At 39.1% G+C, this 26,388-nt stretch overlaps 1 protein-coding gene across 2 annotated transcripts; it reads right to left on the reverse strand.

The window, feature by feature from the left end:
* Positions 1–3,750: 3,750 nt before the first annotated feature.
* Positions 3,751–26,388, reverse strand: ZNF280B (zinc finger protein 280B). Of its 2 annotated transcripts, XM_058691639.1 has the most exons (3): positions 26,244–26,388; positions 25,372–25,429; positions 3,751–8,169 (listed from the first exon to the last, which is right to left on the reverse strand). In XM_058691639.1, exon 3 carries the CDS (start codon positions 8,097–8,099, stop codon positions 6,465–6,467), a length of 1,635 nt encoding a protein of 544 aa, XP_058547622.1. In that variant the 5' UTR covers positions 8,100–8,169; positions 25,372–25,429; positions 26,244–26,388; the 3' UTR covers positions 3,751–6,464. The 2 variants fall into 2 exon arrangements, with proteins under 2 accessions (XP_058547622.1, XP_058547623.1); XM_058691640.1 differs by lacking the exon at positions 25,372–25,429 and having other exon boundaries at positions 26,244–26,386.

A 26,388-nucleotide genomic window follows, 5' to 3' on the forward strand; every position in this document is an offset into this window, starting at 1 on the left:
AAGTTAGATTACTATAGAAGTTACTAGTTTAGTCTTTTTTTCCTTTAAGTTTCAGATCATACAAATGTATACAAAAATTGGTATCCTGCTAGTTTTCCTTCATACTACTGCAATCTCTCTTTAATATACGGGTGTGTGTGTGTGTACATATTCCAGCTAAAGCTGGAAGGACTTTGAGAAGTGTGTTAGTATAAGACTTAATAAAAACAAAAACTGGACTTTGAGAATGCCCCAGTGTGGCTTAAAAGAAAGTAAGGAACATGATATTAGAAAATTGAGAAAAGGGTTATGTAGTGGCAGAAAGTTTGGTAACACCATCACCTTCAGTTTATATGAAAAGGATAAAATGTACCTAATTAATTGACTCATCTGGCTAAGGAGATTTCCAGCCAGAGAGCTGGAAGTACTGCCTAGCTTCTTCTTGTTGGTTATAGTACAATATGAAGGGAAATAAAAAACAAGTTATGGGAAGGACTGTTAAAACAGGAGCCAGAACTTGCAGGTTTTGAAAATTCCATCTCTTCAGATGGCAAAAGATGCTGAAATTAATGGCTACCAAGCAAAGATCATAACCCAGGGCAATGAAGAAAGGTGATCTAAAGATGAGAGTGGGGCTGTAAAATTCTTTGTTAAGGCTCAGAAGGATCAAAGGTGATGCTTCAGAGCACCATTCAGTCAGGTCAAGGCCCTCTAAATAGAGTTTAAGGGTGTGGCTCAAAGATCACCTCAAATCACACAGTGGGGCTTCTACTAAGCTTATGGGTGTTTTCTCTCAACATTCTCAGCAGAAAACCAAGAGAGTCATCCATACCTTGAAGAGATGTGTGGTTGTAGCTTTGGAGTGGAGTTCTTTGGCATGAACACCAATAAGATTAACAGGAGACACACAGTTTTCAATTTAGCTATACCCTTTCTTTCATAAAACCAAGTATGTCATAGGGCAGAATCAAGAATCCAGACATCAAAGCCAAGAGAATCTCCAGGCCTTACATCCTAATCAATGAACTGCCAGCATATGTATACCTGGTGGGATTTCAGAATTGCCACTAACAAGTGACTCCCATCTCCCCTTCCCCTTTCTAAACAGGCATGTCTATGAAAGTTGTTCTATGCCTGTCCCACTGCTGTTGGGTGGGCATGTAGGTGAGCAGGTAACTTATCTCTTTTGTTCACAGGTCTTCAGATTCAGGGAACTGTACTTGAGATACTGCAAATGAGGAATACCACCCAAGGACTTGATCTACAACTAGACCTGATTAAGATGATGAGATTCTAGACTTCAACTTTTGGAGGCCTTCTGAGGAGGTGAATGTATTTTGCACATAGGAAGTATGTAAACCTGGTGGTTTAAAATTATACCCATAAATTCTTCCCTTCAAAGGTAAAGCTTAATTACCCTCCCCTTGATGTGTGCTAGACTTAGTGGCTCATTTCTAATGAACAGAATATTGTAGAAACAACAGAGTAAAATGTCTGAGATTAGGTCATAAAAGACAGTCTAGCTTCCTTGCTCACTTCCTTCGAATATTTGTTCTAGAAGCTAGCTAGGCATGTCTTGAGAATACTTAGGTAACCCAGAAGAGAGGCTCATATGGAAGTATGAGGTTTTCTCCCAACAGTGAGCAAGGAATTGGGAGTTTCTTGTCAATAGCCATGTGAGTAAGCCATCTGGGAAGCAAATCTTCCAGTCTCATTCAGGTCTTCAGATGACTGCAACCTCATGGAACACCCAGAACATGTAATTTCCAGAACAACCCAACTAACTTGCTCCTGGATTTCCAACTCTCAGACACAGTGGAAGAGTAAAAAAAAAAAAAAAAAATTAAGTTGTTAGTTTTGTGGTATAATTTGTTATACAGGAATAGACAATGAATATATCCCCAAATTTGGGCTCTGCCTTCAGTCCAGTTTTGACAAGAATCTTGCTGGGTCCATTTATAGAAAATTCCCCACCATTGATATCTGATCACCCTTGATATCTGATCAAATTTCTTATTCCCTACTCTCAACATCATGAATAATTTTTCTTCAACATTTCCAAGTTTTATTATTAGGAATTTCTTTCAAATGAGTGTTTTCATGCTTTTACCTTTTATACTATATTCATTTTGGGGGAACAGATTTCTAGAATTAAAAGTTCATTATTTTTATATCCTTTTTTAATACCCCATGTAGTGATTTGAAAAGGATGTATACAAAGTCATTTAGTATGTACCCACACCCATACCCTAAAAGTTCCAAGGAAAACTTCACAGTAAACTATAAATTTAAGACTAAAACAGTCTGCAAATTCTCACACCTTTGGAATTAACTTACCAAAAGGTATACAGAATGAAAACTTTAATAAAAATTAAAGTATGAATCAAAATATTTAAGACTCAAAGCTGTAAACAAAGGTAGGCAAAGTTTAAATCCTTTATTAAACAAAAATAAAGCTGTTAAAATGTCTTTATAAAAAAAAGAAGAATCCTAAACAAAATAGAGGTGTCTAATGAATCAAGACAAAAATAGGGAGGGGCGCCTGGGTGGCTCAGTCGGTTAAGCGTCCGACTTTGACTCAGGTCACGATCTGGCGGTACATGAGTTCGAGCCCCGCATCGGGCTCTGGGCTGATGGCTCGGAGCCTAGAGCCTGCTTCCGATACTGTGTCTCCCTCTCTCTCTGACCCTCCCCCATTAATTCTCTGTCTCTTTCTGTCTCAAAAATAAATAAAACGTTAAAAAAAATTTTTTTTTAAATAGGGAACAAAAAAAAATTAGTTGGGATAATAAATCAAGGGTTGTTCCTTGGAAGAGTAAATCAGAAACACTGATAAAGCTGTGGCAAATCTAATGAGGGGAAAAGGAAATACGTTTTAATAATAGAAATGAGAAAAGGAATGGGATTCTGAGTAGAGAGGATAATATTCAACCCCAAGTGGAAATATTACTTCAGGAAAGGAAGGTTTCTAATAGAGAAGTATGAATCAGGCTGAGCAAAACCTTTCTGATAGAAAAGTGTGAATCAGGCTGAGCAAAACCTTAGGTTAGTAAAGAAAATGTAAATGATTGCCTCAATAGATATTGTAAGCTATCCAATAAAACTAAGCAATTTTCTTTAAAAATTCTAAAGACAGAAATTAAGCAGTATGTGCATTACCTTTAATGGTAAAGCATTTCTCACTAAAACCAAGAACAAGAAAGCTCATTTACATATCACTGTTTGGAAGTTCCGGCCAATGCAATACGGTTAAAAATAATTAAAATTGGCAGGAAGGCAAAGAGTGTACATAGTGGTTATCAAATAAAAATTAACTTAAACTAAAAATATGCCATGTTATTGGTGAAAAGATAAATAACGAAAACTTTTTTTTTTCAAAAAAGCATTTTATTACTATAATTGCTATTTTACTTACAATTTTTGGCAACATTAACAAAATAATAAATTTTATCTGAAAGAACAAGCAAGCAAAATAGACATGGAAATTCACAAAAGGCAATAACAAAATAGTAATCTTGACAGATATTCAATATATTTGTAAACAAAACAAAGTGACATTGCCTTAAAAAAATATAGAGGTATCAATAGAAAAACAGAGAAAGCTCCTGAAAGAACTCAACTCACTATATTCATTGTCTTTTGGTTGCAGGCACAGAAATTGACTCAAGCTAGCTCAATTCTAAGGTAAGCAAAGCTTTTGATGATTATCTCTTCCTAGCTTTTTGTGAAAACCTAGGAAATTTAACCAGATTGGAGAGGAAAGGAGTGGGGAGGCTTAAAGTGCCTTTAGCAGGGAGGAGGAAAAAGGTATCATTTCATTGTCAGTATTTTTTAAGAACACTGGTGAAGCTCAATAAACTAAAGGAAGTGTCAAACAATTAAGCGAGGTAGCAAGTCATGCAGGCCTAGGAGATGAGCATTCTAAGAAAGAAAGCAACAATTGCAAAGTCTTTGGAACAGGAAAAAATATGATTTGCTTGAAAAAAAAAGCAAGGCCAATGTGTCAAAAACAGTGCACCAATGGGGAAAATGGTAGAGTAGCATGGCAGAGAATGGAAGAGCAAGAGGAGGTAGACAGGGGTCATATCACTCAACCTGTAGTTGGCAATAAATAACAATTTGTACTCCTTAGGGGCATACTTTAGTTAAATAGCAAACAACAGTTAACAGTGTTGATAATACCAAGCAACCACAAAAACAAAGAACTAAAACATTTCATATTTTTACTGTTTTCAAAAACAGAATTTGTTATACGAACAGAACAAGGGAGACAAGTATGCAGAGGTCTGCATATCTATTTATACACAGAAGTTTCCACCTGAGACTAGAACTGTGCGTGCGCACACACACACACACACACACACTCTCTCTCTCTCTCTCTCTCTCTCTCTCTCTCTCTCTCTCCTTCTCTCTCCACCTAAAACAGGTTCAGGCTGAAATATTAACAAAGTGCCTCGGCCCAAGCAAACTAACTGAAAAGGCCTAGTAAAATGTTCAAAGTGCAAATCAATCAATCATTGAGCAAATAAATACAACAGAATCTACACTCAGGAAGTTCTCTAAAACATGGACAGTATACTCACAACTACTTTGTTATCTGTAGTCCTTCCTCCCCAATTCTAGAAGGGATGCAAAGCCCCTGATGACTAACCATTCCCAGCTTTTTGTAAGGCTTAGGGAATTTAACAAGACTGAGGAGGGAAGAGGGAGGAGAGATAAGATGCTTTGAAAGAGGAGAAAGCAACAGAAAACAGGAAAGACTTCTCCCAGCTCAGGTCTATAGACAGCATCCTAGGTTCCTTAAGTGGTGCACAGAGGCTTGTAGGTACCTGAGTCAGAGGTGGAAGAAAGAAGGGACAGCACTGGAAAATGCCCAGGGACACTCAATCCTGGGAACCCACAGAAGTAGTCAAGGGTGTTGATGTTCAGGAACCAATACTCAGATGGCACTCCAGTTACGTAAGAGTCCTTGGAAATGGCAAAGGGAAAAGGTTCACAGTATAGTCACAGATTAGGCAGTTAGCCAGCTGAAGGACAGGAACTCTAAAACGTAATACTTAATGAAATTAATGGGACATTTCTTGCACATAAGAGTGTGGCAAGGAAGACCCAAACTCACATTAGTTTGATAAAAAGGGAAACTATACACACAAGAGAGTAACTGTTAGCTGTAATACATTCATGTCCAAGGCAAGTTACAAACTTGCAAATTTCACATGTTCAACAGGGTAAGATACATGTACATGGGAAAATACCAGGAAAAGCCCTATACTAGGTTTAATTTTACTCAGTCACCATGGGTTACTACTTTTATCCACTGTACTTACTATTCTTGGGCAACTCCCATTCCAACTTAATAGTAAGAGAGCTAAATTTAGCCCAGTCCTTGAACTAGGTAGATACCATTTGTTTAGCTCTTTTCAGTTCAAACTATGGGTCTAGTGCAGTTCAAACTATGGATGTCTGGGCTTCTTTCCCTGGGGAAACTTTATTTGCTGTACTGCTGCAGCTGAGAGGTATATGGCTAATTTATTCTGACCAAAGGCCAGCCAGACGAGAACAAACTGAATTCCTCTTTGGATCACTCAACTGGAGCTTCAGACTCTAGCCCCCAATCTATTCATTACCCCTTCTTCTCCATTTGAAGCCAGTTGATACATAGTAATTATTTCATGTCTGCAGGAGCCCCGTGCCAAACATCCACGTTTTATTTTAATACTTTTGCTTCCTTGGATGTTCTTGTGCTAGGAAGACACTCTGAGACTGCTCTTTCTCTCTGCCTTGACTCCCAGACTGGAGTGAGCGAGTGTGTGTGTGTGTGTGTGTGTGTGTGTGTGTGCGCGCGTGCGCGCGTGCACTGGCACGCCTCTCCCTCAACCAGAACAAGGAGTCTCCACTGACTAATCTTCCAGTTTCTGATTCCCATTCATGACATACCTTCTTCAACTTCACCCTCATGCTCTCAGAGACCGATTATTTTAAACCAGCACAAGAGAGACACTTATAGGGGCTCAGCAGCAAATGGGACCATGTTGTAACAGTCTACGTTGTAACAAAGTCATTCCAGTCTGACTAGAGTTAATATTGAAATCCTCAAGACATGGAAAAAGTTGAAAATAAAATTAAGTACTTAAAGAACTCTAGATTCTATCTGCAGAAGTTAGAGCTTTCAAACTTACAAGTAACATGAAATATCAAAATAAATAGGTTTCCACTTTTTTTCTCTCACACACATACACACACAAAACACCTTTTATATGTTAAGCCAGATACAGTTACACGAAAGCCAGGTAATATATTTTAAATAACATCTCAAATTCATATCAGACAGTACTGTATTTCATGAATTTAAAAAGAAACTCATAAATAACTCATTGGTTTCACTATGTTTGATGCTACTGAATAATGTATGGTTTGTATTTTTTATTTTTATAGGGTTTTTGACTTTGATTGAAATACCTGCTTTAGATTTACTGAAACTTGAATTAACGAGGTTTTTTGGAAACTTTACTCTTAGACCTGGGGGGTGACAGTTCAGAATCTGACGTGCTCACAGTAATGGATGCTACTTCCACTGATTCTGGGTGAAGAGGTCCCAGTGACACTTGAATAACAACTTTTGTTTCAGGAGGCAATCCTTCCAGTTGCTTAGGCTTCTTAAACATTTGATGACACTGGGTCTTGTGCTCCATTTTCTCCTTGAAAGTTAAAAACTGTAGCCGGCATTTGGAACAGTGGTGAACACTCTTTTCCCAGTGTCCCCTATAATGACACATGTATGGTGTTGCAGTTTTGAAAATTTTGAGACAGAATGGACAGAGCAAGTTCTTAGTGTTTTCATGGCAAGTTCTGAAATGTGTTTCCACATCAGCAAAGGCTGATGATCTGTAATTGCAAACCTGGCACACATAGGGCATTTCACCAGGCTTATGATTGTCCTTCATGTGCTGTAAGAGAATTTGGTCTGTTTTGAATGACAATTCACAAATTCTACAGACAGTGGAGGGCTCCTGGGTAGTGTGTACACTTTCAATATGGCATTGCAGCTGGAAGGGAGTGGGAAACTGTCGGTGGCAGTGCTGGCAGGTGGTGTAACTTTCCCAGCTGTCACCCCTCTGCTTCTCAAGTTCCAAATGGTGTTTCATGTGATTCATAAACTTGACATTCTTTAGAACTTTCAAGCAGCTGAGGCATTTAAAGGTTGTGTGAGTCTTCTGTTCTGGCTGTCCATCTCCTTTATGCTGCCCATAATAAAAGTCACGAAGTAATATGACCAGACTTCCTTTCTTGGGATCAACAACCTGGTTTTGACTTGCTAGTCTCAAAAAATCTGTTTTTGCTTGTCTATTTTCCTTAACAGGATCTGTAGGCTTGAAATGAACACTGTCCTTTGGAAAAGCTGTTGGAAAAGGTGCTCCATTCTGAACATGGCTTAATGAGGTATGAACACTGTTTGAGGGTGTGCTTTGCTCAGCAGTCACTGTATGAAAGATACCTGAAGGGGACAAAGCTGAAGCATGTCCCCCTATGATTCCATCACTGAGTTTAAGCCTTTTGGGATTTACATTGTTTACTTCAGCAGTAGAAAGTTGCTTTGATATGCAAGGACTTTTATTCATACCTCCTACAGAAAGTGCTGCTCCACCTGGATGCTGCAATGAATTTGTGAATGTAATCAAAGGAGAACATAACTCTGAAGAGCTATTAGGCACGACTTGTGGTGAATTACTTTTATAATCAGGTTTAGACAAAGGCTCAATAATAATAGGACTTTCTGTTGATCTTGATTCAGATTCAGAAACAGGCAAGGCAGTCACTGCTTCTGACACAGGGGTCACATGACTTATAGGCTGCAATTTGCAAGTAGTACCTTTTCTGAGGTGACCATACTTTTTTCTCCTTGAACATGAACCCGGGGTGACTCTGTTCAAAATGTTTGAAACGACTGGTTTTGAATTTGAAGTCACCCCAACAAAGATCAGCTCAGCATCATCATTTACATGTTCTACCCCAACAAAGATCAGCTCACCATCTTCATCATCTACCTGTTTGGTTTCTTCTATGTTCTGCTGCGGTTCTGGCTCTTGTTCTTCCTCACATAATATACATGGTTGTTCCATTTTCTAATTTTTTTTTTATTCTTGAAGGTGTGGCCTCAAGTCCCAGTGTTTTCTTTATATAAATTGCCACCTAAGTACAAACATACTACACATCAGTAAGTACAGAAAAATTCATGACCTTATTTCTCTCCAAAACCCTAAGGTAGTTATAAACACTCTGATTTTATAGATAAGGACATTAAGACTCAAAGGATAAATTACAGCTTAAAAGCTACTGTTATAAGTCTGTGCAGCTCCAGAATCACAGCTTTGCTGATTATGATTTCTTCTATTTAAAAAAGAGGAAAAACTTCTAATAACTAATCTCTAGATAAAATCACATGCAAAGGATACACTACTTTATAAAGGCACCATTCTGCAGTGTATAGAAACATGGGCTTTGGAGTCAGAAAAGAATTAAGCTGAAATTCTAAGTCAGCCATAAACCAGCTGCATCTTTCTTTGGCAAGTTCAAAACTTTTAAATGTGTTTCTGTATCCTAAAGGCAAAAATTCTTATTTCTGGGGTGCCCAGCTGGCTCAGTCAGTGGAGCACACAACTCTTGATCCTGTGGTCATGAGTTCTAACACTGGCTATAGAGATTACCAAAAAAAAAAAAAAAAAAAAAAAACAAAAAAAAACTGAATAAAAAAAACAAAAAAAAAAGTTCTTACTTCTCTGACTTAAGGCAATAGCTCGTTTTAAAAAGCATCAACCATTCAATGGCACCTTTTTTTGTAGCAGAATTGAAGAAAAGTTTATATTAAATGAACATCTCAATTGATTCATACATACTAACTTCATAAATATTAATACAGAAGTGTCAAATTCAAAGAACAGAGTAGGAGTACCTCACACAATCAACAAATTGTATAATTCAGTGTCAAATGCTTATCACACGCCTTAGCAAATTAGGAATGAACTCTCTTGATAACCTCATCCCACCTCAAGGCCTTATAGTCTGTTCACTGATGTGTCCTCAATTTATCCCTCTAATCCTGACTTCCCCACTGAAGTCTCTTCTCCACATGGCAGGCAAAATGATTCTGTTCAATCAGATTATATCACTGCTCAGCTCAAAACACTCCAATGGCGGGGCGCCTAGGTGGCTCAGTCGGTTAAGCGGCCGACTTCAGCTCAGGTCATGATCTCACGGTCCGTGAGTTCGAGCCCCGCGTCGGGCTCTGTGCTGACAGCTCAGAGCCTGGAGCCTGTTTCAGATTCTGTGTCTCCCTCTCCCTGACCCTCCCCCGTTCATGCTCTGTCTCTGTCTCAAAAATAAATAAACGTTAAAAAAAAAAATTAAAAAAAAAACAACACTCCAATGGCTTTCTGGTTTGCTCAGTAAAAGACCAAGTGCTTCCAATGTCTGCAAAACCATGCTTCCAATCCTATATACTGCTCCTGCAGTTATGTCCTACTCCTCTCCCCTATCTACTCACTCTAACCACACTAACCACCTTGCTTTTTCTTAAACATATTAAACACTTTACCTTGAGCTTAGAGACTTTCATTTGCTGTCCTTCTAATATGCATGCTCATCACCCAGATACCTGCATGGCTGGCTCCTCACCATCTTCAGACTTCTGTTCCAAGTCTTCTCAAAGAAGTTCTCAAATAATCCAACCAGCTGCTAATTCACATTCCCAATCTCTCTTCCATTCCCCTCACCTTCAAGTCCTTATCACCATCTAACACATTATTAACTTTATCCATCTTGGTTAAAGATGCCTACCCAGTAGAATGTAAACACCAAAGGACAGGGATGGTCTTTTGTTGACTACTGTACCCCCAGCACAAAGAACAGTACCTGGTACAACATGGGAGTTCAACAAATACAGAATTTGTTAAATGAGTTAATGGTAACTTTCATTAATAAGAACCTTTTTGGTAGAACAGACTGTATATACTCCATTACTTCCACATTTTCTATGATTTAGTTTGAGAGCCTTGCCCATGTTAGATATTCTGTGGGCCAATGAAGGATTGAAAACTGCTAGCTTTTTACAAACATTTTTTCCTCACAACCCATAGTAAAAAAAAAACAAAACAAAAACAAAAACACAACAATGTATACAGAATCTCACTACACACATATAAATAATAATTGTTTTACTAAATGGGATGCTTATTCTAATATTTTCTATTTTTTTTAATTGACCATGACCCACAAAATCAATTATGACTCATCAATGGCTCACTACCAGTGGTTTGAAAAACACTGGTTTTAAATTATGATTCATAAACTCACCAACTTCTGAAAACATGTCAGAATTCATTGTAGCCCAATATGGACACTTCAAATCCAATCTATAAAAATTAAATTGGCATCTAATATATGTCATGTACTTCTCATTAACTTAATCAGCACATCAGCATATAATTTTGGAACACATAGATATTTAATCTTGAAATGTGTATACCTACTTGGAAATAAGTCAAAAAGGAAGTAGAATATTAAGTAGAATAAAAATTATTTACTCTTTTCTACACTTATTTCACAATTATATTTTGCTTGCCCAACCTGGTCTGGTCTGACACTACCAAGTACTAAGAAGAAAAGTGGTGAATGCATGAAGCTTACAGTCTAGTGTGTCATGAATAGTGATTACAATTTCTTAATTTCTTTTTTTTATGTTTATTTTTGAGAGAGAGAGACAGAGTGCAAGTAGGGGAAGGACAGAGAGAGAGGGAGACAGAGGATTCAAAGCAGGCTCTCAGCTGTCAGCACAGAGCCCAATGTAGGGCTCAAACCCACTATCTGTGAGATCATGACCTGAGCCAAAGTCGGAAGCTCAACGAACAGAGCCACCCAGGCGCCCACAACTTCTTAATTTCTTAAAACTGAGACCAAGTGTAATTAGGAGATATGCTAATGCAAGAAAACATAGAAGTTTGTTTTTTCTTTTTTAAATTTTTTTTTTTTAACGTTTATTTATTTTTGAGACAGAGAGAGACAGAGCATGAACGGGGGAGGGCCAGAGAGAGAGGGAGACACAGAATCTGAAACAGACTCCAGGCTCTGAGCTGTCAGCACAGAGCCCGACGCGGGGCTCGAACTCATGGACCGCGAGATCATGACCTGAGCCGAAGTCGGCTGCCCAACCGACTGAGCCACCCAGGCGCCCCGAAAACATAGAAGTTTGAAAGCACTGCTCTTTAATCAATGAAAATTGGTTTGGTATGTCTATATTCAACTGCAATCATCTAACTCCAGGATAATGCCACCTAACCCAGTGTTTCTCAACCTAAGCACCACTAACATGTCTGGACCAGATAATTCTTTGTGGGGGAGAGGAGTGCTGTTGCATGCATTTAGGATGTTTAGTAGTATCCCTGACCTCTACTTACTAGATGACAGTAGCAATCCCTACATGTCCAATCAAAAATGTTCTTATGGGAGGGATGCCTGCATGGCTCAGTTGGTTAAGCATCCAACTTGGGCTCAGGTCATGACTGCACCATTCATGAGTTTGAGGCCCATGTGAGGCTCTGTGCTGACAGCTCATAGCCTGGAGCCTACTTCGGGTTCTGTGTGTATCTCTCTCTCTCTGCCCCTCCCAGGCTTGCTCTCTCTCTCAAAAAAAATAAAAATTTAAAAAATAAATAAATAAAAAATAAAGCCTAGAAAAGTTTATACTTTTACTTAAAGTTACCTTAAAGTAAGGTCTGGAGACAGCATTAAAATTCATGATTCCTGAATTCTAGTTCTGCGTTGTCCCCATGAGAACTCTGACTTAATTCATGTCTGAATTTCTGGTGATGTTGCTATTAATTGCTTAGTCCCTAAGAATCAGAGAGTCTCACTGGATTCATTTTTATTCTCCTTGTATTTTATAAAAACTGTTCAAATCTCCCCAACCTCCATCAAATTACTCAAAGAAACTTCTTCTAAGTGGTTCTAAATAACTTTTAAAGCATTAGTCTTTCTAACTACCTTTCATTTCCATTCTTATTAAAGCACCTCCCCACAATTTCTATGTTTAGGTCCACTGGTTACTTCATGTTTTTACATCTGCACTAGGCTCCAAATTGTCTGGTCTCTCTGTCCTTCAAATTATGACCAATTCCATACCACCACTAGATGAATCTTAAAACACCTCTGTAATTATATCACTCCATTATTCCTACATGTTAAATGATTCCTCCAATTCTAGAGAATACATTTTAGGTTATGCTACATGCTGAACTGTGTCCCTCCAAAATTCCTATGTTGAAGTCTTAACCCCCAGTGTGATGGTTTCTGGAGATGCAAACTTCAGGAGATAATTAAGTTTAGATAAATCATGAGGGTGGGGCCCTCATAATGAGATTAGCGCCAAGAAGAGCTATCAGAGAACTTGCTTCTTCTTTATCTCCCATCCACTGTGTGAAGACAGAGTGAGAAGGTGGCCATCTGCAAGCCAGAAGGAGGGAACCCAAGCAGCTGGCACCTTGATCTTGAATTTTCCAGCCTCCAAAACTATGAGAAATCAAATCCTATTGTTTAAAAAAAGTAAAAATAAACTAGGTTCCAGTAACAATGCCAGACTTTCCACCCAACTGATCTTGGAAGGAGTTTTAGCTGTTGACCATGCTGATTAACTTTCCAATCATTCGAGATGAAAAGTGAAGAGAAAGAATCAGACCTAAAGTGAATAAACTAATGAATGAGTTCATTTAGAATAAGAATTACATTAGACCATGGGAATTTTCTTATCATTTCTCCTCTGGTGTCCTTATTTTCTATTTAGAAACTTAAGATATTGGAGTAGGAAAGCTGGACATGCCAAAGATCTACTACATCTAAGGAGTTAATCCTCAAAAATCACTTCATATCCCCCATCAAGGAAGCTGCCAAAAGCTGTAGGAGGAGTTAATAAGAAGATTTCATGCCAAAGATAGCAGAGAAAGCAGTAGGTGATAGATAACTCATCTCCTAGGTTATTCCTATGAATTTTAACAACAGCCCTTTTAGTGGATCTTTGTTATAGCCACACACCAGCTTTTTTAAGGCACCAGTCTTTCTTGAGAACCTTCTTGAGATCAGACTAACAGGACTCCTCTGTTACCTATCCTCACCATCTTCCCTTGCTCCTGACTCTTTTCACCCCACTAGTGCTCCTCCAAATTCCTACCCCTATTCTTTCCCTACCCACGGCACTCATGTCTCTTCCCCACCAATCTTCTTTCCTTCTCTTCCACTGATCCCACACATCTGCTGCCTTAAAATTTAATGCCCATTAAACACAGATCCTTAGAAGAAATGAGAGGCTCACAGGATCATCCTTAAAACTGCAGTAGACATTTACATTTCACTTTAGGGCAATGAATAAAAATAAAAAATTTTTTTCATAAATATTTGTCCATAAATAAGCTCACAATAGTTGGAGGAGTGTAAAAATGGGGTCTAACCTAGCTTGGGAGTCCAGGAAGGGAACAACTATTAAGCTAAGGTGGTTCTTTATCAAAAGACATGATTATTTCTATAGACTGGACTCAGAAAAATCAATAATTTATAGACCTTCAATACCAATTTCCACTCTATCTCTCTGACCTCTTTTCCCATTATTCTAACACTCATTCACTCCAATCCAGCCACAGTGGCTTCTCTGCTGCTCCCTTCAGTTTCTGCCTGAAACTCTTATCTCCCAGATATCCTCATGGCTAACAGTTCTATCTCCTTTAAGTCCACGTCCAAACTTACCTTTACCATAAGACTTGTTCTGATCACCGAAACTAAAAGTACAACACTCCTACCTACCCAACATTCGATCCTATGACTCTGCTCTATTATATTCTTCCTGATTTCATAACATCACATTCTATATCACCAAAGAACGTATTTATTATATTCACTACCTTTCTTTCTCCATTGGACTCGCAGTTCTTTCCACTGGAAAAGTTCTGTTTTGTTTTTAGCTTGTTTTGTTTTTATCTGTTTGTTCACTGATTTCTCCCAAAGTCCTAGAGCAGTCCTGGCATGTAAGTCTTAAATATTCGTTAAAGGAAAATGATTTTCTAGGAGTTAGATATAAATTCAACAAAGGATGGTGGGCTGAGGGAAGGTGTAGGAAATGTTCAAATATGAGGAACAGCCAATTTCCTTCAAGTCTGGGAACGAATGAAGTGTACTATTTTTAAAAAATTTTTGTTAACATTTATTTATTTTTGAGTGAGAGAGAGATAGAACACGAGTTGGGGAAGGACAGATAGAGAGGGAGACACAGAATCCAAAGCAGGCTCCAGGCTCCGAGTTGTCAGCACAGAGCCCGATGCAGGGCTCAAACTCATGAACCGTGAGATCATGACCCGAGCAGAAGTTGGATGCTTAACCGACTGAGCCACACAGGCATCCCTGAAGTGTACTATTATAGCAAATGTGAGAACCTTGAAATCCTGGAACTCAGGAGAATGACTACAGTCAGGCACTTTCAGTCATTTTCCCTTTTTCTTCCTTTCATCCCAAGAGCACCATGTTAGTGTTAAACACATCTTAGTGAATACACAAAGTAGATATGAGCAGAATGGCAGTTCAACCTAAAAGTGGTGGTTAGTTCAGAAGTTCTTTCTCTAAGACTGAGGGTTTAGAAAGGGTTTGGAAGTATCAGATGAGTGGTGAATGATTTAAACGGAGGTTGCAGACAGCCATAAAAAAGAGAAGTTTAAAAAAAAAAAGAGAATGTTAATTTGTTAAATGCCAGCAACAAAGTGAGGCTATAGGAAATGGTGGAATAAGAAACTACAAATATTTCCTCTGTCATAAAAGCAAAGAGAACAATAGCAAAAATTGTCCAAATCAAGCTTTTTGGATCCTGGAAATTAACCAAAGGCTTGCAAAAATCAGAGGATTTCTGTGGAAGACAGTTTGGCAGTTCCTCAAAAAGTTAAACACTGAATTATCATATGACCCCACAAGTCCGCTTCCAGGTATATAGATCTTTTGAAAAGAGGTACCCAAACACATGTAAAGTACATGCATGCTTATAGTAGCACGATTCACAATAACTTAATGGTGGAAATAACACAAATGCGGTATACACAAACACTGGAATATTAGAATCATAAAGGGAGTAACAGCACCTCCAGGTTCACTGTTGTATTATTTACAATAGCCAAGATACAGAAACAACCTAAGTGTCCACTGGTGGATGAAAAAAAATGTGGTATATACAAACAATGGAATATTATTCAGCCATAAAAAAATGAATGAAATCTTGTCATCTGCGACATGATGGACCTGAAGGCATGATGCCAAGCGAAATAATTCAGAGAAAGATAAATATATTATCTCGCTGATATGTGGAATACTAACAACAACAACAAGCTCACAGATACAGAGAACAGACTGGTAATTACCAGAGACAAGGGAGGGGGGCAAAATGGGTGAAAGGGATCAAAAGGTATAAACTTCCAGTTATAAAATAAGTAAGTTGTGGAGATGTAATGTACAACATGGTGACTATAGTCAATAATACTATATTGCATATTTAAAAGTTGCTAAGAGAGTAGATTTTAAAAGTTATCACAAGACAGAAAAAAATTTTTAACTATGTATGGTGACAGATGTTAACTATACTTATTATGGGCACCATTTCACAATTTATACAACTATCAAATCATGTTGTACACCTGAGACATAAACATATGTTAGATGTCAATTATACCCAATAAATGGAATTTAGTATTGATACATGCTGAATAAACCCTAAGAACATGCAAAGTGAAAGAAGCCAAACAGAAAAGTTCACATATTTTATGATTTCATCTACAGGAAACATCCAGAATAAGTAAGGCCATAGAATCAAAACACAGATTGGTGGTTACCAGGGGATAGAAGGATAGAAGGGGAAATGGACAGAAAATGCTTAATGGTAAAAAAAGTTTTACTTTGGAATGTTTGAGGTGTTTTGGAACTAGATATAGGCGGCAGATGTACGACACTGAGTGCTCTAAATGTCACTCAATCTTTCACTTTAAAATGACTGATTTTATGCTATGTAAATTTTACCTCAATATATTATTTTTTTTAAGTTAGCTTATTTATTTTTGAGAGAGAGAGAGAAACAGAGCAAGTGCATGAGCAGAAGAAGGGCAGAGACAGAGGGGGAGAGAGAATCCCAAGCAGGCTCTGCATTGTTAGCACAGAGCCTGATGCAGGGCTCAAACTCACAAACCATGAGATCATGACCTAAGCCGAAATCAAGAGTCAGACACTTAACTGAGTGAGCCACCCAGGCGCCCCTCAACATATTATTTTTTTTTAACATATTATTTTTTTTTTAATAAAGACAGGATATTACTACCAACCACACAGAAATTAAAAAAAAAAAATCTAAGGGAACACTATAAACAATTCTCTTCCAACAAATTAGATAACCTGACGAAATGCGCAAATTCCTAGAAAGACATAAATTACCAAACTGACTCCAAAAGTACGAACTGACCCAGAATAGATGACTCCAAAAATATGGACTGACCCAGAATATATGAATAGATTCAAAATATATGAATAGATCCAAAATAAATAAAGAGACTGAGTTAGTAATCAAAAAAAAAAAAAAAAAAAATTCCCAAAAGAGAAATCCAAGATCAGATGACTATCCTGGCAAATTCTACCAAAACAATTCAAGAAAAATTAACATTAATCCTTCAACTCTTCCAAAAATTAGCAGAGGAGAGAAAACTTTCCAGCTCATTCTATGAGGCTAGTACTACTCATACCAAAATTAGACAAAGATCTCACACACCAAAAAAACATTATATACCAATATCTCTTATGAGTAGAGGTAAAACTCCTTAACAAAATACTATCAAACACAATTCAATAACACATAAAAAGAACTGTGACCATGACCAACTGAGATTTACGTAAGAAATGCAAAGTTGGGGGCGCCTGGGTGGCGCAGTCGGTTAAGCGTCCGACTTCAGCCAGGTCACGATCTCACGGTCCGTGAGTTCGAGCCCCGCGTCAGGCTCTGGGCTGATGGCTCGGAGCCTGGAGCCTGTTTCCGATTCTGTGTCTCCCTCTCTCTCTGCCCCTCCCCTGTTCATGCTCTGTCTCTCTCTGTCCCAAAAATAAATAAAAAATGTTGAAAAAAAAAAAAATTTAAAGAAATGCAAAGTTGGTCTATTATACGAAAATGAATCAACATTATACCATTTTAGTAGAAAAAAGCCAAAAAACCCACATCTGCCTGTAAAAAAAGCACAATACAAAATCTAGCACCCTTTCATGAGGGAAGAAAAAAAAAAGCACTTAACAATTGGAAAGAGAAAGGAACTTTCTTACTCAGACAAAGGGCATCTGTAAAAACCCGACAGCTAGCATCATACTTCATGGTAAAAAGACTGAAAGCTTCCCCTGTCAGATCAGGAACAGGACAAGGGTGTCCACTTCTTTTTTTTTTTTTTTTTTTTTTTTAAATTTTTTTTCAACGTTTTTTATTTATTTTTGGGACAGAGAGAGACAGAGCATGAACGGGGGAGGGGCAGAGAGAGAGGGAGACACAGAATCGGAAACAGGCTCCAGGCTCCGAGCCATCGGCCCAGAGCCTGACGCGGGGCTCGAACTCACGGACCGCGAGATCGTGACCTGGCTGAAGTCGGACGCTTAACCGACTGCGCCACCCAGGCGCCCCAAGGGTGTCCACTTCTACCACTCTGATTCAATATTATATTGTCCTTTAATGGGACATTAGGCAAGAAAAAAAGTAAAAAGGCATTCAGACTGAAAAAAGAAGTAAAACTATATTGGAGAAGACATGATTTTATACATATAGAAAATCCATAGGAAATCTACAAAACAAGTATTAGAACTAATAAACAAGTTCAACAAGCTTGTAGAATACAAGATCAATATAAAAAATCAATTATATTTCTATATACTAGCAATAAACACCTTGAACTGAAATTAGGTAAACAGTTCTATGTACACTAACATTAGAAAGAATAAAATACTTAAGAATAAGTTTACCAAAAAAATTGCATGACTTTCATATTGAAAACACTGAATTATACTGAATACATTACTGAGGCAATTAAAGAAGATCTAAGTAAATGCACACATCCCATGTTCATGGATAAGACTTAATACTGTTAAGATGGCAAGACTACTAATCTATCAAAACCCCAGCTGGCTTCTTCACAGAAATTGAAACTCATATAGAAATGCAAAAGACTCAGAATAGCCAAAACAATCTTGAAAAAACAACTGAAAATTTCACATTGATTTCAAAATATACTACAAAGCTACTGTAATCAAGAATATGGTACTGACATGCAGATAGAAACACAGATTAATGGAATACAATTCGGAGTCCAGAAATAAACCCATACACTAACAGTCAACTGATTTTTAGCAAAAATATCAAAATAATTAAGTGGGGAACAGACAAGTCTTTTCAACAAATGCTGGAACTACACAACCATATGCAAAAGAAAGAAGTTGGACCTCTGCTCACACCATACACAAAAAATAAAACAGATTAGAACTAAATATAAATTCTGCCCACAGAATTGGAGAAAATAGGGGTGCCTGAGTGGCTCAGCTGGTTAAGCATCTGATTTTAGTTCAGGTCATGATCTCATAGCTCGTGAGTTCGAGCCCCACATTGGGCTCTGTGGTGACAACTCAGAACCTGAAGCCTGCTTCAGATTCTGTGTATCCTTCTCTCTCTGCCCCTCCCTCCCTCATGCTCTCTCTCAAAAATAAACATTAAAAAAAAAAAAAAGAATGCAAGAAAATATCTGTAAATCCTATTTGTGACAAGGGACTTATATCCACAATACATAAAGACTTCTTATGTCATTAGAGTAAAAAGACAACTCAATTTAAAAAATGGGCAAGGGAATTAAATAGAAATTTCTCCAAAAATGATAAACAAATGGCCAAGTATATGAAAAGATGTTCAACATACCAGTAATCAGAGGAATGTGAATCAAAACCACCATGATGTATCACTTCACACCCCTTAGAATGCCTACTATCAAAAAATATAAAAATAAACAAGTACACCAGAAAATAACAACTTTTCGGCGCCTGGGTGGCTTAGTTGGTTAAGCATCCGACTTCGGCTCAGGTCATGATCTTGCAGTTCATGAGTTTGAGCCCCGCCCGCATAGGGCATAGGGCTCTGTGCTGACAGCTCGGAGCCTGCTTCAGATTTTGTGTTTCCTTTTCTCTCTGCCTCTTCCCTGCTTGCACTCTGTCTCTCTCAAAAATAAACAAACATTTGGGGCGCCTGGGTGGCTCGGACGGTTAAGCGTCCGACTTCGGCTCAGGTCATGATCTCACGGTCCGTGGGTTCGAGCCCCGCGTCGGGCTCCGTGCTGACAGCTCAGAGCCTGGAGCCTGTTTCAGATTCTGTGTCTCCCTCTCTCTGTGACCCTCCCCTGTTCATGCTCTGTCTCTCTCTATCTCAAAAATAAATAAATGTTAAAAAAAATTTTTTTTAAAATAATATAAAAAAATAAACAAACATTAAAAAAAAAAAAAAGAAAAAAATAACAACTGTTGTCAAGGATGCAAAAAAAGTAGAATCCTTATATGCTGTGATTGGAATGTAAAATAGCACAACTGCTATGGAAAACAACAGAGGTTCCTCAAAAAATTAAAATAGAACTACCATATGATCCAGCAATCCCACTTCTGGATACACATCCAAAAGAAATGAAAGCAGGATCTTGAAGAGATCCTTGCACACCCATGTTCACAGCAGCACTGTTCATGATAACCAAAAGGTGGCAGCAGCCCAAATGTCCATCAACTGATGAATGAATTTTAAAAATGTGATACACACATACTATGGGATATTATCTAGCCCTAAGAAGGGATTCCTTCACATAGGACAACACCCATGAATCTTGAGGACATTATGCTAAATGAAAAAAGCTAGTCACAAAAAAGACAAATACTATATCAATTTCACTTACATGAAGTATCTAAAGGAGCCAAAGCAACAGAAAAGAAACAAAAAGTGGAATGGTGGATACCAGGGTCTAGGGAAAGAGGGAAAAAAGAAGTATGTTATTTAATGGGATGGATACAGAGTTTCAATTTTGTAAGATGGAAAGTTCTAGAGATCTGTTTTAAAACAATATGAAAAAAATACAATGCACATATATTTAACACTTAAATGGTTAAGACGATAAAATTTATGTTACCTGTTTCACGACAAAAAATTTATTTAAAAAAATGAATATAAAATATGAATAGACATTTCATCAAAGATATGCAAATGGCCAATAAGCACAAGAAATATTGCTCAACACAATTAGTCATTAGAGAAATGTAAATCAAAATCATGAGATACAACTTCACATCCACTAGGTTGGTTATAATCAAAAAGAGGAACACTAACAACTGTTGCAGAGAAATGTGGAGAAATTGGAATCCTCATGTGTTGCTGGTAAAACTGCTATAAAATGGTCAGCCACTTTGGAGAACAGTTCGACAGCACCTCAAAAATTAAATACAGAGTTATATGCTCCAACAATCTCACTCCTAGGTATATACCCCAAAGAATTAAAAACATAAGTCTACACAAAAATTTGCATAAACACAAAAATTTGCATAACAATGTTCACAGCAGCATTAAAAATAAAAGCTACAAAGCGCAAAAAATCCAAATGTCCATTAACTGATAAATGGATAAACTGTGGCATAACCATACAATGGAATGTTATTCAGCAATGAAAATGAATTAAGTACTGCTGTATATGTGTGATATGGACGAACCTTGAAAACATGCTAGTGAATAAAGCCAGACACAGAAAGGCCACATACTGTATGACTCCTCTCATAAAATGTCTACAATGGGTAAATCTATAGAGACAAACTACTGGTTGCCACGGGTTGGGAGGAAAAAAGAATGAGGAATGTAGTAGGTTGAATAATGGCCCACCAAAATATCAGATCCTAATCCCTGAAACACATATATGTTACCTAATATTGGAAAGGGTCTTTGAGATGGGGAGATTACCCTGGATTATACAAATGGGTCCAAAATACCATCACAAATATCCTTAAAAGAGAGGCAGAAGGAGATTTCATACATACACCAGAAGAAAGCATTGTAAAAAGACTGGAGTGACATGGCCACAAGCCAAAGACTGCCAACTGAAAGAGGCCAGCACTGGATTCTCCCCTAGAGTGTCAAGGGTAGCATGGCCCTGCCAACACCTTGATTTAGGCCTCCAGAAGTGAGAGGGAATAAATTTTTGTTGTTTTAATCCACCAAGCTTGTGGCAGTTGGTTATAGTAGCCACAGGAAACTAACACAGGGCTTTAGGGTTGATAAAATGTTCTTGAATTAGGTAGCAGTAAAGACTGCACAATTTTGTGAATATAGTAAAAATCATTCAATTTTGCACTCTATGGAGTAAATTGTATAGTATGTGAATTATATCTCAATTAAAGAAAAAAAATTCCTAGCAATAGGCTGGTGTGACCCCCACATCCTAACAAGTGATACTAAATTTTCAAAGCCCCTAACCAGACTCCATTCATGTAACAAGAGTTAGGTAATTAGGATTATGGTAATAATGCAAACTAATCTAGCCAAGAAAAAGAGTTAAACTAGTATCACAGAGCCAATGTACAAATATGTAGTGGGAGGTATACCTTCCCAGGGATGAATGGAAATCTTCTTATAGAGTGGACATCACCCTGATACTAAGGACTTAGAACACCGACTTTATTATTAGGATTGCTAAATATCCTAATTTGACCAGGGCAATCCAGTTTGACCTGTTGTCCCTATGTATTTTTTAAAAGTGCCACTTTTTACTCTTAAAAACATCCCCGTTTGGGTGATAAATTAGTCAACCTAATTATAAGGAAACTGGACGTTGTGAAAGTGGAGAGCAAATTCTATGCACGCCAGGTGGGCCCTATCATGAATCGCTATATAACATGTATCTCCCTGCTATTGGGAAGCTCCCAGGGAAAATAATACTGGTAAGACTTCCACAGAGCATCCATATTTTGTTTTCAAATATATACAATACTAATGCTTAAGCTGAACTCTCAGAACTCTATAATTCCGGGGCGCCTGGGTGGCGCAGTCGGTTAAGCGTCCGACTTCAGCCAGGTCACGATCTCGCGGTCCGTGAGTTCGAGCCCCGCGTCAGGCTCTGGGCTGATGGCTCGGAGCCTGGAGCCTGTTTCAGATTCTGTGTCTCCCTCTCTCTCTGCCCCTGCCCCGTTCATGCTTTGTCTCTCTCTGTCCCAAAAATAAATAAAAAAAAAAAAAAAAAAAAGAACTCTATAATTCAGTGTTACTCAAATGACTGATTTATACATTTAAAGGAAAGAATAAGGAATGCACCTAGGAACACTTGTCATTGACACATAAGGAACTTACAAAGGATAAGGTTAAGATAACTTGTGTTCCAATTTTTTCAGTGTTATGAAACCAAAAGATGAAGAAAGCTTCTATTCTTTTTTTCGTATCAAATTGACCCTAACATAATATTGCTGTATTAGAACTCCTGGGTCCAAAGAAAGGAGGAGGGGGGAGTTTTTCTTTTTTCTTTCTTTTTTTCCCTAAGAAATTAGGGAGAAATTGTTATTCTATGGAAAGATCACCCTAAAAGGTACTATGTGTGGTCATACATATAATATTGGCAATGTCCTGATGTTCACAATTTTGGATGAACTGCAACTATAAAACATACCAAATCAGTAGAATTAGAACATACCCCTATTCACAAAAGACTAAGAAACAAAGAAATGACACAGGAACAGAATGATAACTGCACAGGTCTGACAGCCTCCTAACCACAGAGAAAGGGGGAGGGAGAAGGCTCAAGATGGGTGTTTGTAAGGAATCTGAGTATTAGTGAGTGTTTGGTGAGCCTACCATGTGCCAGGTACTGGTCTCGGTACTGGAGATACAGTAGCGATTGAAACAAAGACCCTTTCTTCAGGGAGCTGACACTGCAACAGACGTAACTGGGAAATACATTTAAAAAATATATACATATAATGTTAACACATGTAATATTACAGTATTACACATTACATATTTTGATATGTAAATAATGTAACAAAAAACATATAAAATGTTATGTTATTATATGTGTATATACATACGCATAAAATTTCAAATGGTTATAAATACTACAGAGAAAATAAAACAGGAAATGGGCCAGGTAGTATGGAGGCAGGCTGGTATCTGTATGGCATGGTTATGGAGATCCGAGAAAGAATTCTCCAGCAGAAAGAAGAGCAAATACAAAGGTTCCGAGACAAGAGCTTGTTTACCAAATTTAAGGACCGGTCAAGAGGCTAACATAATGAGCAAGCCAATGTGAAGGAAATGAGGTCAAAAATGAGTTCACTGTAGTACGTTAATGTAGGCCATTCTAAGTTCTTTGGTTTTTACTCTGTGACAGGTCACTGGGAGGTTTTGAGTGAGGAGTGATATGATCTTTCATTTCAACAGGATCACTCTGCTGCTCCTGGAAGACGGAAATCATGTTAAGAGACTACTGAATTAACAGAAACAAAAAAAAAAAATGACTGTACTAGGAGACAAAGGTACTAAGATGGGGTCAGGTTCTAGATCAAAATCCTGAAGGCCCACAAGATTTGTTGACAGACTGACTGGATTTGAGATGTGAAGAAGAGGATGACATATATAAGGGGTGATGCTGAACAGGTAAATATGAGACAGAACTCAGAGAATGACCTGGGCTAAGTACACAGATTTTGGAGCCTTTGGCATATAATGTTATTTAAAACACAAGACTGAATGAGATCATCTAGGGAAAGAGGTCTAATATCCAAGCCCTCAGGCATTCCATTGGTTAGAGGTCAGGAACATGAGAAGAAACCAGAAAAGGATATAAAAAGGGAACAGTTACTTACAGCCAACTGTGGTGGGGGTGGGGGTGGGGAGGTGGTAAAGGAGAATGGAGAAAAAGAAGCATGCTGCAATCCAAATGAAAAGTTATTTTCAGGGAAGAGGAAATGAACGACTGATAAATACTGCCAATAGATCACATAAATTAAAAACTAAAAATTGACCACTGGATTGAGCAATATGAAATTCACTGGTGACCCTGGCAAGAGTGGATTTAGAGAAGAATGGGAAAACTGGAGGAAGCAAATATGGACAACTCTGGAGAAATTTTCCTATAATGTAAATATGAAATAAAATAAGCAGATGAGGGATGTGCAATCAAAAGATGGATTTTTTAATGAGAGGTACTATTACAATCAGTCTGTTTGCTGATGAGAATGATCCAGAGAAACAGAAAACTTAACCCAGGACAAAGAGGAGACTTGCTCGAACAATATTCCTGAATAAACAAAAACTGCTTGGATTTAGCACACAAGGGGAGGTTTTGCCCTTAGCCTGGAGCCAAATAATTCACTCATAATGATAGGTGAATATGGAGAAGAGTTGGAATGGTGGATAAACGGGTACGGGAGCCACCCTCCAAGATGGCCCCAAGTGAATCTTGCCTCCTGTTATTTATTCACACTCTTGTGCAGTCCTCTCCCACACCATCACAGGGCTAGCCTATGTGACTAAGCAAATACAGAAGTCATGGTATGTAACTTCTTCAAAAGGCTCTGTACTTCATCTTGGGTACAAGGTTTCTCTTGAATCACTCACTCTGAGGGAAGCCAGCTGCCATGACGTGAGCAGCTCCGTAGAGAGATCCAGAGGGAAGAAGTGATCCCCTCGCTACAAGTCAGGTGAGAAAGCTTAGACATGGATCATCCAACAAAAGTCAAGTCTTGAGAGACTGCCAATCCAGCCAAAAGTTTCACTACAACCTCCTAAGATACCCTGAGCCAGAATCACCCAGCTAAGCCAGTCCTACATCCTAGGCTACGACAAACGGCGAAATAAACATTTCTTAAATTATTAAGTTTTGAGACAATGTGTTACACAGCAATAGATAACTAACTATATAATGGGTCTCACTGAGCTATATACACAAGTTCCTGGGCCTAGAACTTACTTATTGTTGTGCCTACTGGCATGAAATGAATTCCTATGGCCTCCCCTACCCAATCACATTCAATTATTTCATGAAATAAAGCCCTCAAGGAAAAGGGTATAGAAATGAACAAAACTAACTCTATGTCACCATTCTTAACCAACACACATTACCCTGAAGGAACCACTTTAATACTTTACTACCTTAGCTGAAATCTTAGGTATGTGTATCAACCCATTTTAGCCTCCTGCCAGAGTAAAGGAAAAAGAAAGTCAGTTTCACACAGCTTAAAATCTACGATCCTGAAGAAAAAAGACACAATCTTGGCCGTTATTACAAAGACCTTTCATCTTACCTCAGGCGTGCACTGAAACTTCTAAGAACTTGAGCTACTCCAGGCAGAAGGTCACATCCTTGAGGCAACCAGAAGGGAGGGTTAGGGTTACTTCCACGTTACAGGAACACTTTACGTCCCACTGACTATCTGACACTACCATCTGGATGTGTCTGAAGCATCTCACACTTAACCAGAAAAGAAAACTGGGTTCCTTTCTCCCACACCTGTTCCTCCCATCTACCCTCTCTCCGTAAAGAAAGCACTGTGCCTGCCAACCGCCCAAATCCAAAGCCTGGCAAGCACCCTGGGTCCTGGCTGTCAGGGGGCCTTCGTTAGCGTGCAGGGGTCTGAGGTAGAGTCCAGGCAGAGACACAGCGCACAAGAAAACTAAGGCGCTGCCGGAGGCAAGAGAGCAATAAATGAATTTGAAAATGCTTGAATCCCCTTGAAAGGGTCTGGGCCACAGACGTCCAGAACGGGGAGAGGGCTGGCTTGCGAGGTTTAAACGCGCTGAGTTCCAGAAGCGACCCCGGCGGGGCGGGCGAGGTGGGCCGCGGGCGGGGAGGGTGTCAGGAAGCAGGGCAGGCCCCTTCTCCAGGACGCCGAGGCCGGGCCCAGGCCTGGGGGATGGGGCGCCCCGCCCGCGTGGGGGAGGGGAGGCCTCCTGAAAGGCGCCCGCCAAGATCGGGGGAGGGGGTGTGCGCACCCGGGGTCGCAGGACGCAGCGGGGGCCGCTCACCCGACACTCCCTTCAGAGGCCGCGGCGCAGGGACAGGCCTCTCCGGCAGGGCGAGACCGGGAGCGGAGCGGCCCGCGAGACTGCGGCCGCGGAATCCCTCCCATCTCCCCTCTGGGAACACACTACGGCCGCGCCACGCCCCCGTCCTTACCGGCCCCTGTCCGCGGCGGTCGCGGAGCAGCCGGAGGCGCACCGCCCCGAGGTGCTCCCCAGGCGAAGCCCGCGGGGACGACGCCTCCTCAGGGCCCAGGCGCCGCCGCCGCCGCCGCTGCCGCCGCCTCCGCACGCGCGCCCGC

The sequence above is a fragment of the Neofelis nebulosa genome, chromosome 11 (assembly GCF_028018385.1).
Source record: "Neofelis nebulosa isolate mNeoNeb1 chromosome 11, mNeoNeb1.pri, whole genome shotgun sequence".
Lineage (NCBI taxonomy): Eukaryota > Metazoa > Chordata > Mammalia > Carnivora > Felidae > Neofelis > Neofelis nebulosa.